The 13,681-nt window shown below is 40.9% G+C and overlaps 1 protein-coding gene across 1 annotated transcript in view; it reads left to right on the top strand.

The window, feature by feature from the left end:
* The window catches only part of LOC115806363 (receptor-type tyrosine-protein phosphatase mu-like), a 141,980-nt gene that overhangs the window by 71,440 nt on the left and 56,859 nt on the right, over positions 1-13,681 (top strand). The window contains exons 11-12 of the mRNA XM_030767037.1: positions 8,945-9,218; positions 12,944-12,980. Coding sequence (XP_030622897.1) covers positions 8,945-9,218; positions 12,944-12,980 — 311 coding nt within the window. The remainder of the gene's footprint in view (positions 1-8,944; positions 9,219-12,943; positions 12,981-13,681) is intronic.

The following is a 13,681-nucleotide window of genomic DNA, read 5'->3' as shown; positions in this document are numbered from 1 at the left end:
AAAATCTCACTTCCCTGAGATAATATTCGAAAAGATAATAAAAACAAAACAATAATGAGACAAAGTGGTCTCGAATGGATAGAGTGGATAGAGTTGCGACTTTGTCAAAAATTGACATTCTCCCCACAAAAAAATCTCAGACATTATTATGTTGTTGTTTAATATTACATGTTGCTATTATGCTAATGTTTATTCACAAGTTGCCATCTATTTCATGAGACCAAGCTGCTGTCTCTCTCTAAATAACAACCATGTTTTGATAGTACAGCATTTTAAGGACGCGAGTGTGTCACAACAGCATCGTAATTCAGGGTAGAAAAAGGGCTGACTCCAGACTGAAATAAATACATGATACACAGTCTTAGTTATTGTTATAATGCAATTGAGTAATTACTTCCCCATACAAAAGTCTTTAGATAGATGAAGCTTTTAAATGGAGGATTAATAATCTGTCTGGTGTGGCTTATAAAGCCATCCTAAGATTGGGGGCTATTGGAATTTGTGTGAAATTTTAGGACTACATAACACAGCCAGATGCACCTGTGCTTAAATGACATAATTAAAGCTACTGAATATTTCCATTCAAAGCTTAGCTCATCTGCCCTGCCTCTGTGAAAGAGGAGGAACGGATTTGTGCCTGGCAAAGAGAGAGATGGAGGAAAAGAAGTGATGAAAAGCAGCACACCTGAGGGTATTTCTCACTCTCCAGAGCACTTTAGACGACAGAATGACAGTTCTGAAAAAGAGGACGCCAGATCTTAGCATCAGGGGAGAAACTAAAGGTAGCGGTTTCATTATACAGAGCACCATACACAACCATGTGATGCTCTCCTAGCTCAAGGCTGGGGCCTCACAACACATGTTCCTGTGGAACAATTCTGAAGAAAATAAATAAATAAACAGAAATAAGGACCAAGACACCACTGAGTTTTAGAGAAAGCCCAGTGTTTATCTGACTGCAATTTCATAAGTGACAGCTTCACGCCTCTTTGACAGTATTGATCCTCTCCGAGCTGGTTAGTTTAAAAGGCTTGTAGTCAATACCATTACGATTGAGGCTCTTTGTTGTTATGTGTCGTAGATTCTCTCAATTACAGGATTAGTGTTTGTAGAAACAGCACAGCATTCTCAGGAACATGGACTGTAAACGGAATATAATGAATCTTGCTAATCGGCTTAAGAGGACATGAATTTGAAATTCAGATAACAGATGTTTTGCCTTGATACATGGCAAAAGAATGCAGTCATCAAAAATGATTGGATCGGTTTGTAAAAAATAAAGATTGTCTTTCCTTTTCAGTGGGAACGCGTAGGAACAAGCAGCATTTTGGATTTTAATTTAACAGGGATGTGCGTAAGCTATATTTGCCTCCCTTTGTCAGCTTTAGATAGGTCTGTCGCTATATATTTGTGCAGGCCTCACTCTGAGCAATTGCCCATTGATGAGTTGCATTTTGATGACCGGTCTGGCAGAACTACACAGAGCCTGGCACAATGGCCTCCAATGATGGGGGAACGTTTGCTCCTACGGCGTAAGTAGATTAGCGGTCACGTCTGTCAGTCACGGCTTCTTAAGCTCATGCCTCCAGTCTCCTACGCAGAGCGTTAGAGTGGCCCACCCCCGCCCCAGGGGTTCATGCCAAGCCCGTGGTTCTCTCTGTCTCTCTCTCTCTCTCATTCGGTCACAGTTGGTAGGAGAAATGATTCACGACAATGGAGACAGCACCATCCCTGTCACTACATAAAGCCCCTTAACCCTAGTTCTGTCTGCTAAACCAAACCTAAGGCTGCTAACTCCAATACAAAACAGAACCGGAAAAACTGTCAGAGAGAGAGAGAGTAAACGAATTGCACTCCTCTATTTCTGGAAACAGGAGTCATTCCTACTGGACTGTTCTCTCGCTTTTTATCCCTCAAGGTATCCTGTTCCTTGTTGTGCTTCATGCTTTGCTTGAGAGGAGAGGTGGGGTTTTTTTGTTTTTGTTTTTTTTAACTTGTAGAGAGCTGGGCATTGTTTTAGAGGTTTGTGTGAAGAGTTATGGGGAGGTTTTTGTGTACACATATGGGTTCCTCAGAGAGAAGGAGAACAGGGCCTGAGAGCAGAAGAACATGAGAGCGCAGCAGGGACAATGGTAGGCTTGGTCGTAACCACCAAAACCCCAAAGTCCCAGCAGAGTGTCCTTCTATTCCAGTCATTCTACCCATAGAGATATCAGTGACAATGAAACATGGAGGGGCCTGAAAGAAAGGATGCTCCCTTTTTTTTTTTTAAAGAAAGAAAAAGATGTCTTCTATTAAAAACAATCCGGAAGATTCTTTGTTATAGTGAAAAGATGAGATGATGAGATGAAAAGAATGAAATCTTTTTTTTTTCTGTTATGTGTTATGAATGAGAATGTAGGAGGCAAACATCTGAAAGAGCTGTTCATTTGAACCTGATGTCCTCTGTTCCTTCACTGTGATTATACCTTTCACAAAACCAACCTAAAACTTTTCACTGCTGTATAGATTTTTGATGGAGAAAACATTTTATTTCACAGACTGATCCCAGTGGTATTTCTCTAATTTGAGGACATATGTTGCCCTGGGTGGTCTTCTCTTGAGTTCTCATTTGATGAAATAAAACAGAATACTACCCACCTCTCAGTCACTTCCATTCCCCGTTATGACCAGCCGTAGTGGCGTCTCTCTCCTCCTGAAATATGACTTGCCCTGAAAATCCTTCTCTAGCTCTTCAGTCCAACAGCCTCCTCATCACATCACAGACTCGCATAATAAAATACGACCTAGCTCGTAACAAGATCTGGGCATATTACATGTCATTGCACTTTCTCTCTCATGGCCTCCGAAAAGTGATTTTTTGCCATCCTGAGAGACACACAGGAGCCTCAGCAAGTTTGAAGATTGAAGTGACATTTAATCTGTACAGTTTGCCTTCATTTGTGTACCCTGGAGGTTAGTTTATGGGTGAGGAGGTAAATAATGGAGTCAGAGGTACCACTGAGGCATGGTCAGGACCAGAAAAGCAGGCGGCTACTCTAGTCACACTCTAAATCAAAAGTATGGCCAGTCCCTGCTCAAGAATTTCCTGAAACATGATGATCAATTTCTCTGAAACATGACATGCCAGATGAGTTCTACTGGATTTTACAGCAGTGCTGAAAAAACAAGGGTTAAACAAGCAAGACTTTGTTACATAAACTTTTACCAAGACATTTGAGTTTATACTGTGTCATTTTGCAGTTATAAACTGGTGATATGTACAAAGTAGTGGATGATATCTATGCAGATTTCTTATGGTGTGATTACTCGGGTCTGAAAGACACATCTTATGAAAAAGTATCCAGGCCTTGCTGGTCTTGCGCTGGTGTGAAGCAAAGGAAAGGAACTGGTGGATCTCCTAATCGTTTTCCTACATTCCTCCCTTTCAGAGCCCATGAAAAATACATCCCAGTGGCAGGTCGTAGCTCAGTCACTGCCGGGTGGAAGGGCCATTATGGGTAGGCGGTCGCCAGGGTTGCGGATCTGAAACAGAGCTGGCAGCTTGGCGAGAGACGGCCTAATTGGTGTCAGCCGAGGTTGCTGGAAAGTTCCGCTGGAACGAGCGCTGAGCTTCGCCGGGGCCAATTCATCCAAAGTTCTGAGCTTGTTCCATCTCTGATAGCAGCACCAGGTAGCTCTTATTACAGTCGTCGGATCCAGCTTCCATTCGCGTCAGCCGTTATCTTCCCCACTGATTGCTTTCCGGACAGCGTCACATTTTTGTTATGACGTTTCCAACGGCACACTCTGGCCTGGAAGCCTTGTGTGTTGCTGGTCCTTATTAATTAGATAGATGGTTTTCCATGGCCGTGCTGCTTTAGTTGAGCGAGAACAATGAAAGTGATGAATGCTGGCATGCCGTCGTAGGGAAGAGCAGTATTGCTGGATTAAATGTCGGAGAGTTAAGGTCCCTCTGTTGGGAGTGAGGGAGCATGCCTGCAGGGGTAGAAAACTTCACGACCTTGCTCAGTCCCCCTAAGGCCTCTGTGGAGCCAGGATCAGCCAATTACCTGATAAGGCAAAACAAAGACCAATCTGAACCCCTTTAAAACGTATTTCCCTGGGTAGCTGCGTAGTAGATGGTTAAGAGCTTGGGAGCTATTACGCACCAGCTATTGATTGTTGTGGATGAAATGTATGGCTGGTTTCATGAATACAAATCACTGCCTGTTTTCTCAGTAAACTCAGCAAAGCATCTGTCCTAAAGAAGATTTTTTTTTCTTTCCCTCTGTTTTCCAGAAACATCATTTAGATCAGTTTTTTTGCAAACAGCAGTGACAATACAATAAAACTGGATCTGGCCCAAGAGGTTTAGAATTGTGGATAAAAAAAAGGAACAAAAACAAGCACCTTTCTAGATGCAGACACTGTGCAGGATATTGTACTGGAAACACTGTTTAAGTGAACTGTCTCCTAAGGGAGTTAACTCTTGTGTTTGGATAAAATAGGTCAGCACAGTGCAATTATGGCAATATGCTTTAACTGACCGACTCATGCAAACATAGTGAGGAGGAACGAGAAAGGGGTTTGTCCAGCACAATAAGGCTATAATGCGATAACTGCTCTGATTTTGTGAAATGTTGAAAGTCGGATGGAGAAGAAGCCATCGGGCTGTAGAGCCATGTTCAGGTTTTCTTTCTTTCGGACTTGCTTTAGCCTAAGGGTGAAAAGCAGAAGATATTTATAGTCACAGAACTTTGAGGATTAGTGATATATCAGAAAAATATTTATATTATGGATCCCTGGGCTATCCGTGAGCAGTATCAGAAATCAGATTTCTCAGACAATTATATCTACACTCTGCAGGTAGCCTCGGAGCATATTTTGACTGTTTTTTTATTATTATTATTATTATTATTATTAATAATAATAATAATAATCCAGTCAACCCTAATGCTCAGATTGTTATTTTTCTCCGGTGCCCCCCCCCCCCCCCCCCATTTTCTCTCTTCTGTGTTTTTCGCTTGACATCATTTTGAAAAAGCTGAAATTAGCAGTTATTGAATCATTCACTATAAATATTGCCTCAGTTTTCAAATGAATTTCAAAAGATGTAAGAAGACTTAAGCTATTTTTCCCCTTTGCCACGTGGTCTTTTTAATTACACTTTGCCACTTGTTATGATCTACCATCCTGGTATTATTATTATTTTTTTCTAATTCCATGGAGAGACAAAGGGGTTTGGGATGCCCTCACCCACATGTCCTCCCTGTCATATTTGTGATAAAAACCTGACAAGATGAGCTATTAAAGGCAATTTGTTCCAGTGGCTTAGAGCAATGTCACCTGCTCAATATGGCAGGAAGAGTGTAAATCACTGTGGCGACAGGCCCTTAAAATAATGGGTGGCCTTTAAAGAGGCCCTAAATTCTACAGAAAGGCACCACTTCTCCTCTCCTCCCCTCTTTCTGTCCCGTTCCACCCCTGTCGCTCTCCATCTCTCTGTCCCCGGTGCCATGACTCTGCCTTGGCCTTCCTTCTTCTTAATACAAGGGACGTAATTAACCTCGTGTTTCTCGCTGGCCTCTCTGTCTGTAATTAATGTTTTATTACATTTGATTTTATCGTTGAATAGTAGTGCGTGGAATAGCAGCACGTGCCAACAGGGCAGAGGGGACTTACAGATGCTGCAGATCTCTTTGTAGAGAGAGGGCACTGGAATATTTAATTAACGCCTATTGAATAGACGCTTCTGCTTCTTTGCAGTGTGCAACATGAACACACAAAGAAAAAAATCACTCAGAAGTCCTTCTTCACCATACATATAGTGAATTTTGAAATTAAACTACTGCTAAACTAATATTTTTTGTAAATTTGGTCTAAAAAACTTGGTCACATTTTACATTTGCATGATATTCTTTGCTTGAATGGTATTACTCTAATGATCATAGACTTCAGGTGACAAGACAGCTTGTAGTAGTTTGTGAAATTTTAGGGTTAGATTAAGTAGAGCACAGGGTCTATTCACATGTAGGGCGCGTAATCGGGTCATTTCCAGTTGAACTCAGATCCTCAGTGCATGTCGAAAAAGCCTTGAGGTTTCTCTACCTTCTGCCTCATTTGAAATCTATAAGGTGTGATGAAACCTGTCCACAGGACATAGCATCACAACAGATGTTCCAGAGAATGCAACCTGGCAGAAGAACCTTCCATACTCCTAAAATAGAATTTTTCAAAAAAAAGTTTTTTTTTCTTTTTTTTTGTAATTAGATTTCAGTGAAATTGAATGGATCCTTCTCTTGGTCTCTCTGTTGCCGTGGTTGTGATATAGGCCAGCTGAAACATCCTGCTACTCATGGCCATCCCAAACACAGCCCTAAATAAGATCTCTGAATTTTATAGCACAGATTTTTGTGGACATATGAAGTACAAAAAGATGAAGCCCCAAGCATGGTCTTCCTTACATTTCCGGTCACACCTGTGCAAACAGTCACCCGTGATAGCTTTAAACATTTCATAAGTGATGTGTGTGACAAGATTTGTTATGGTCTATGATATCAGGATTCAACATGCAGCCAACAATTAATAATTAACTCAACAAATTATTCACATGCAGAACTCATTAATCCTGTTAACCTTAGAGGCTTAATCCATCCATGACTATTAAATGTAAAAATCTCAATTAAATTAAAGAATATGTGCAACTAATTATACCAATTACCAATCTAGATAGTAATGTGAATAGAGTGATCTAATGTGAGGACACACAGAGAAGTATTAGTTCTGTTTTGTCTTTTGTCTTTGGACTAAATGGGTTAATAAATGTGGATTTAGGATTAGTGGGATGGTGAAAATGCCTCTGTGTGATGAATATTTGACCATTGTGTCATGGAAATTGTTAGGTTGTCATGAACTGAAAGCCTGAGAGGAAACATCTTTACTTTTCATTATACTCTTAAAAGGATTTCTTTATACTACAAATTTGACAGGGGCTTCCTTGAATCTTATACATTAAATACAGTAAAGTTACTATGAATTATTCTCTCTCCATGTTTTTACTTTGTTAGGATCCAAATGATCATCATGTTGAGAAGAGAACTTTGTCAATGAAGTTGTGTTATGTTATGTTATGTTATGTTATGTTATGTTATGTTATGTTATGTTATGTTATGTTATGTTATGTTATGTTATGTTATGTTATGTTATGAAAAATTCCATGCTAGACTCACTCAGTGCTGGAAATGTAGTTGCAGCACATTTCACAAAGAGTCCATTGAGAAGTTCAGAGCCTTTATCAGTCGTGCCATTATTGATGTGTCCGTCTCTTTACCCTTCACTCGGACTTTGATAAAGGAGGAATGAAAGGAACTATTTGACCTTTTCTGTGTTTGAATTATTAAACAGCAAATAGAGTCAAGGTTGGGGTACCTGCAAAGCTAATTTGTCTTGGGCCTGTTCTGTTGGGGAGGAGAGAGGGAATCTTATTGGAGGCTATGACTGAGGCGCCAGTGGTCTGCTCCTCTCTGCCATGTACCGTTACTAATAAAGGCCCTTCTTGGCCAGGACCCCTCGTAATTTCTCCCACATTTCATTTGTTTCTCCATCTCAGTCCGCCAGCCAATATCCTCTCCATTGCATTAGAGAAGATGAGGCTTTGAGCTCCGGCTAAGACTTGATCCTCCAACCGAATAAGAAAAAAGAGAAAAAAAAAAGAAGAAGAAAAAGAAAAGAAATCTCGCTCTATGCTCCCTTTCATTACAGCTCCCACGTACCAACTCCTCAGTGCTCCTCTGGATCTCATTCCTGCAGGTGAATTCGTAGTTGTGGGTTTTTTTCTCCTTCCTTGTAAGGCAAAACTGCGACCTCCCCATACATGGGGGGCTAGAATACAATAGAATAGAATAGGGGTCACTGTCCTGTCGTATAGGGGACATCCCCTTTGTCTGTTATTATTCTGGACACTGCGGGAATGTCCGTCCAAAGCTCGTCCTCCATCGTGTCATTGTTCAGTGTTCCAGTAGCTGAACATAAAGGGAAGCAAGACCCTTCCATATGAAAGCTTTTTTTCTCTTCTTTCCTTCTTCATATCATTTAAATTTCTCCCTATGTCCTATTCATGCCATAAATTACATGGCAGCTCTGTTCCTTGTGGAGTTGAATTTTTGCCACCTCTACAAGCTCCAGGCTTTAGCCAGTTAATTAAACCTGCCCAGACTCGACTGTGAGAGGCCCCTGTGCCCATGCCGGAGTGTGTCACTGGCCATAGTGGCCCAGGGGCCAAATCTTAGCACCAAGAGCCAAGAGATTAGCTGGCCGGTTCATTCCGACTGGCTGCTTCTGTCAGGGCCGTTCGGTTTGCTTTCTCTCTCTTCCCATTGGCTCTCTTCTCTCTCTTCCCATTCAGTATGTGGCTCTCGTTACATCTGGACTCATTTGGATTAGAACCATAAGTGCAGAAGGGGAGGTTTTGGGGTTTTTTGGCCACCTCGTACATGTGCTATCTGCCAGTGGAATCCATAAAGTAATTAGACTTCCAAAATATATGTCAACTTGAAAGCTTGAGGGCTTGTCTGGCATACACAACTGGATGAGAAATCCTGTAAACCACTTCAGTTATATTTTTTTTGTTGTTGTTCTTCTCTTTTTGTGAACCTAGAAGCATGCTCAGAATGTATGAAATGTAATAATCACAGAGCTGACACATAAAGTTTTAATAATATGTGTAATGTTTTAATAATATGATTCAATGTAAGAATGAATTTATTCATTCCAATTTCAAAATGAGGTGTTTGAATACCAGTACACAAAACTGTCAATCCGGCATTTTTTCTCTGAAGCTTTGGTGAAGTACATAATCATTAAATTTCATTTAAAAAGGCATTTTTAATCAATATTTTTCAGTGACCAATCAGTACCCCAGACTTGACTGATCCTGTTATCTCCTCCTGTCTCCTCCTGACAGTGTGTATCAGGTGGTTGTGGAGGAGGAACGTCCCCGTCGGTTTCAGAGAGCTGCGGAGATTCTGCGGTGCTACCCAGTACCCATCCATTTCCAGAATGCCACGCTCCTTAACTCTCAGTACTACTTCACCGCAGAGTTCCCAGCTTCACACATCCAGACCCCCGTGCCCTTCAGCATAGGAGACAACAAAACTTACGATGGCTACTGGAACGCCCCTCTCCTGCCTCACAAGAGCTACAGCATCTACTACCAGGCTGTCAGCACAGCCAACGGGGTGAGTCGATCCGTAATGAGGGAGTGGGTTTAGAATTTGACGTCCCATTCAGGGTTAATGACTTATAGTTGAATTGTAATTCAGTTCATGACATCCCGTTCAGGGTTAATGACTTATAGTTGAATTGTAATTCAGTTAATGACATCCCATTCAGGGTTAATGACTTATAGTTGAATTGTAATGCAATTCATGACATCCCATTCAGGGTTAATAACTTATGTTTGAATAGTAATTCAATTCATGACATCCCATTCAGGGTTAATGATTTATGTTTGAATTGTAATTCAGTTCATGACATCACAGTCATGGTTAATGACTTATAGTTGAATTGTAATTCAATTCATGACATCCCAGTCAGGGTTAATGATTTATGTTTGAATAGTAATACAATTCATGACATCCCATTCAGGGTTCATAACTTATGTTTGAATTGTAATTCAATTCATGACATCCCATTCAGGGTTAATAACTTATGTTTGAATAGTAATGCAATTCATGACATTCCAAGCAGTGTTAATGACTTATGTTTGAACTGTAATTCAGTTCATGACATCCCAGTCAGGGTTAATGATTTATGTTTGAATTGTAATTCAATTCATGACGTCCCAGTCAGGGTTAATGACTTATGTTTGAATCTCTGGGGATAGTGCTTATATTGTTGAGTGCTGTTGGTAAGGGAGCATTGACAGGGCTGTTAACTGGATTGATTAACACATATAAATGAGATAACAGAAGTTTAACTTTGTGTCCAGATACTGCGAAGAACCCTATTCCAAAGTATAAACTCAAGCTTTTCCCAACAAGTAAAAACAATGTCTTCAAATTTCAAATGTTCAAGAGTCCTTCAACACCTGGCATGGCAAATGTACCAAATCTCTGTTTGTTGTCTGGCCATAGCAACAATCTAAGTTCAAGACATTCTCAAAACTTTTTTTCATAAGCCTAATAGTGTTTATTCTCTCAAGTACTCTACTCTAATAGTGTGAAAAAAGCTATATTACCACTTTCCTCAGCCCAAGGAATTTGTGGGTGAAAAAAAATCCTAAATTCACATCCAGAGCAGACACTGTACTTGGGTCAGCTTCAGTTCAGAACAAGGACAAATTCACCACTGATGACTCTTATGGAAGTAAATGACAGCTGTGCTAATTGTTAATAGTCAATAATATTTTTCTTTGATTCTTACATTTTAACAGTTACACCATTTGTAACATACAAAACAGCTAAATAAATGAATGAGTAGAAAAGCTCAGTTCAACCGAAGAACATGACGTATGCTCAATGGTTAGCAAAGTTTTTGAACATAACTAGCTGTCAAGAGGTTACAGTTCTTTAGAAAAGGAACTTTTAAGGTAGGTTAAAAATATATACATATAAAACAGAGATGGAGAAGAATAATGCAGGCCAGCAAATGCTAAGAGTGTGGCGATGAATTTAGAGAAACCATATCAAATTACCTAGCAGATTTATTCACTCCCAAGAAAGGGGAACAAATGCATTGTTATATTCCCGAGGCCATGTTAGTTCAATTAGACATAGATTAGTTGATTAGTTGAGCTTGAGCCTCCAAGTGCAAAAGAAAAAAATTTGCAGTTGTGTACACTACTGGTTGGTTTGAATATCTTTCCCTGCATTTTCATTTCATTTGAAACATGTCTTTAGAAATGACATGCACTGCAAAGATAATATTGTCATGCTTACTCAAATTCAAAGTAAACTGTAAACCGTGAGGTACCAGGAAACTCTTGGACAACCAGTATGTTCCTCAGTCATAGTCCATCTCATGAGTAAAGCATGGACGCGTCCAATTATGAAACACAGATATTTCTTTTTTTCCTCTGAGGCGCGCGTAGGGAGGTGTGTAGGCTTACTTCTACAGTGCTGACCATGGAGTAATGAGGCTAAGCTGTCTGTTAGAAAGGGAGAGACAGAGAGAGAGAGAGAGAGAGAGAGAGAGAGAGCACTTTTAAAAGCTATGTAGCTCTGAGGTGCAGTGGGAAGTAGCTATTCACAAATACATTATTAACACTCAAGTGTAATTGGAAATTAGAACGATCAGCCATCTCCCTTTTTTTGTATGTAAATTGACCCTAATGAAAAGCTCATCTTTTATTTCAGTGTGCACCAGAGAGGTTCAGACCATTAGATAATTCACTGTGTCTAATTGGAGACGCTAGGCCTGCAGGATGTGTGTGTGTGTGTGTGTGTGTGTGTGTGTGTGTGTGTGTGTGAGAGAGAGAGAGAGAGAGAGAGAGAGAGAGAGTATGAAGCGAGATTAGCTGGTGTCTTACAGCCACACTTGTCTGGACCACCGTGAGCTGTGTCCAGATGCATGCCATGTCCCTTAATGATCATCTGACACAGGGATAGCTGTTCCAGCTCTCTGACTCCACTTCAAATGTGGTCCATTTGGGACAAAAAAAATCCCTCTTTCTCTGGCCCTCTCTCTCTCTCTCTCTCTCTCTCTCTGCATGTGTGTGTGTGTGTGTGCATGTCTATGTTTTTGTTACACCAACAATACTTTAGAAAATAATCACTTGAGAGACTGCTTTAGCAAAATTGTTTCAGACATTTGGAATGGGAGGGCACTATTTATAGTCCTACAAATTAAAGTGGGGATGACCAAGAAACGCTAACGATTCACACCCTAAAGAAGCCACACATGTTGATGTTTGTGATGTGTTTTGGCACTCTGCGTGCAACTCCTGCATTACCTGAGTCACACCATCATTCTCCAGTCAATAATTTAGGGGCCTACCGGTTTAATTTGTCGTCTATTTAATAATGCACCAAGCAATGCAAGTGCATTTTGCTGTAATAAAGCCACAGGGATTAAGTCAAAGCTGCAGTCGCTCACAGAGCTGATAAATATTCATATCCCAGCTCCGTTTTGTTTGTTCCACATTCTGTAAGACACGAAACACAGTGTTTATTCGCCGCTATTCCTCTCGTCTTCCTCCCCAAACGTCCTTTTTGTTCTGGTCCTTCTTTTACATGTGTCGTGGGCTAAAGAAAGATCCTTCCATCCAAGAGAACTCTGAGCATGTCATTTCACCCCACATTTACCTCAGAATTGTCTCCTGCATCTCTTTTTGACTGTGTCACCCCTGTGTTTCATTTCTTAGCATTTTACTTACATTGCCTGGGGACATAGCTGTTCCTGGTGACTGCCATTATGCCTCTAATTGCCACAGTTGCAGTTCATCCTGCCTCTAAGCACTAATGTGCCATCGTTGTATGGCACAATACTTTAATGCACCGTAGAGCTAAGTGTCAGGTGGAAAAAGAGCTGCAGTGGTGTCTGGAGTTCTGTAAGTGTGGCCTGAGTGATGATTTTAATGCTGATTGTGTTGAGAGGAAACTCTGAAGTGAGACCACACATTTTGGGGCTGGCTGAGGCTATGACAGCTGGCAGGTAAAAGACTATAGAAGGACCTGGTCCAAAGCATGCTCTCTTTCTCTCTCTCTCTCTCTCTCTCTCTCTCTCTCTCTCTCTCTCTCTTTCCCTATGGTTCTCTGTTCTCCACCACTGTACAGTCAGTCAAACTATCAGAGTGCAAAAGAGCTAGACAGAAAGACAGAGGCTCCTTGACAGCTGTGATAGTTAATATGTTTTCATTCCTTGTGACAAAAAAATAACATTTTTTCTTCTCTTTCTCCCTCTCTCTCTGTCTCTCTCTCTCTCTCGCTTGCTCTCTCTCTCTTTTCCTTTCTCAACCACACAGGAGACCAAAATCGATTGTGTTCGAGTGGCCACCAAAGGTAAGACTAAAGTAATGTAGCGTGGTGATGGAAAAACCTGGGCAACATCACAGCTTGTTATGCTGTCCCTGTTCAGAAAATTAGAATAGCTGTGCGCGCGTGTGTGTGTGTGTGCGTGTGTGTGTGTGTGTGTGTGTTCTCAGCTCTCCCTTTTGTCTTACGTTACGCTCCCCGGCAGATGTTGCTGTATATGAGAGTGAATTAATCCATTGACTCTAACTGACTTTAACGGCCGCTGCCAGCAGAGAGACAGGAGTCATGAACATGGAAGCCCATACTGACCTCATGCACTGAGTCAGTGGAAAATGCCTGACTTTCATTTACTAATCCCCTGCCTGATGATCTACATACAAACACACACTCATACACACACTCATACACACACACACACACACACGCATGCACACATGCACGCACGCACACACGCACACATGCACGCGCACACACACACACACACTAAAGTGAGATTAATTCTGTTTGTGTCCTATGCAGTTATAGCAGGATGCAGTATCCAGTTCTATACTGGCTTAACTGGTCAGATGTACGAAATTCAGCGAACGACCAAAAAGTCCAACATGCAATAAAATCTGTCACAGCCTTGTTTTAATCTGTCTCCAGGCTTGAGAATCAAACTCAAAACCCAATCATCAATACATTTCATCGTTATTAAAAACTAATCAACAACAGTAGTGTGAGTAAAA

The sequence above is a fragment of the Chanos chanos genome, chromosome 3 (genome assembly GCF_902362185.1).
Source record: "Chanos chanos chromosome 3, fChaCha1.1, whole genome shotgun sequence".
Lineage (NCBI taxonomy): Eukaryota > Metazoa > Chordata > Actinopteri > Gonorynchiformes > Chanidae > Chanos > Chanos chanos.
The sequence above is the reverse complement of the archived record's forward strand: the minus strand, read 5'-3'. Positions and strand labels throughout refer to the sequence as shown.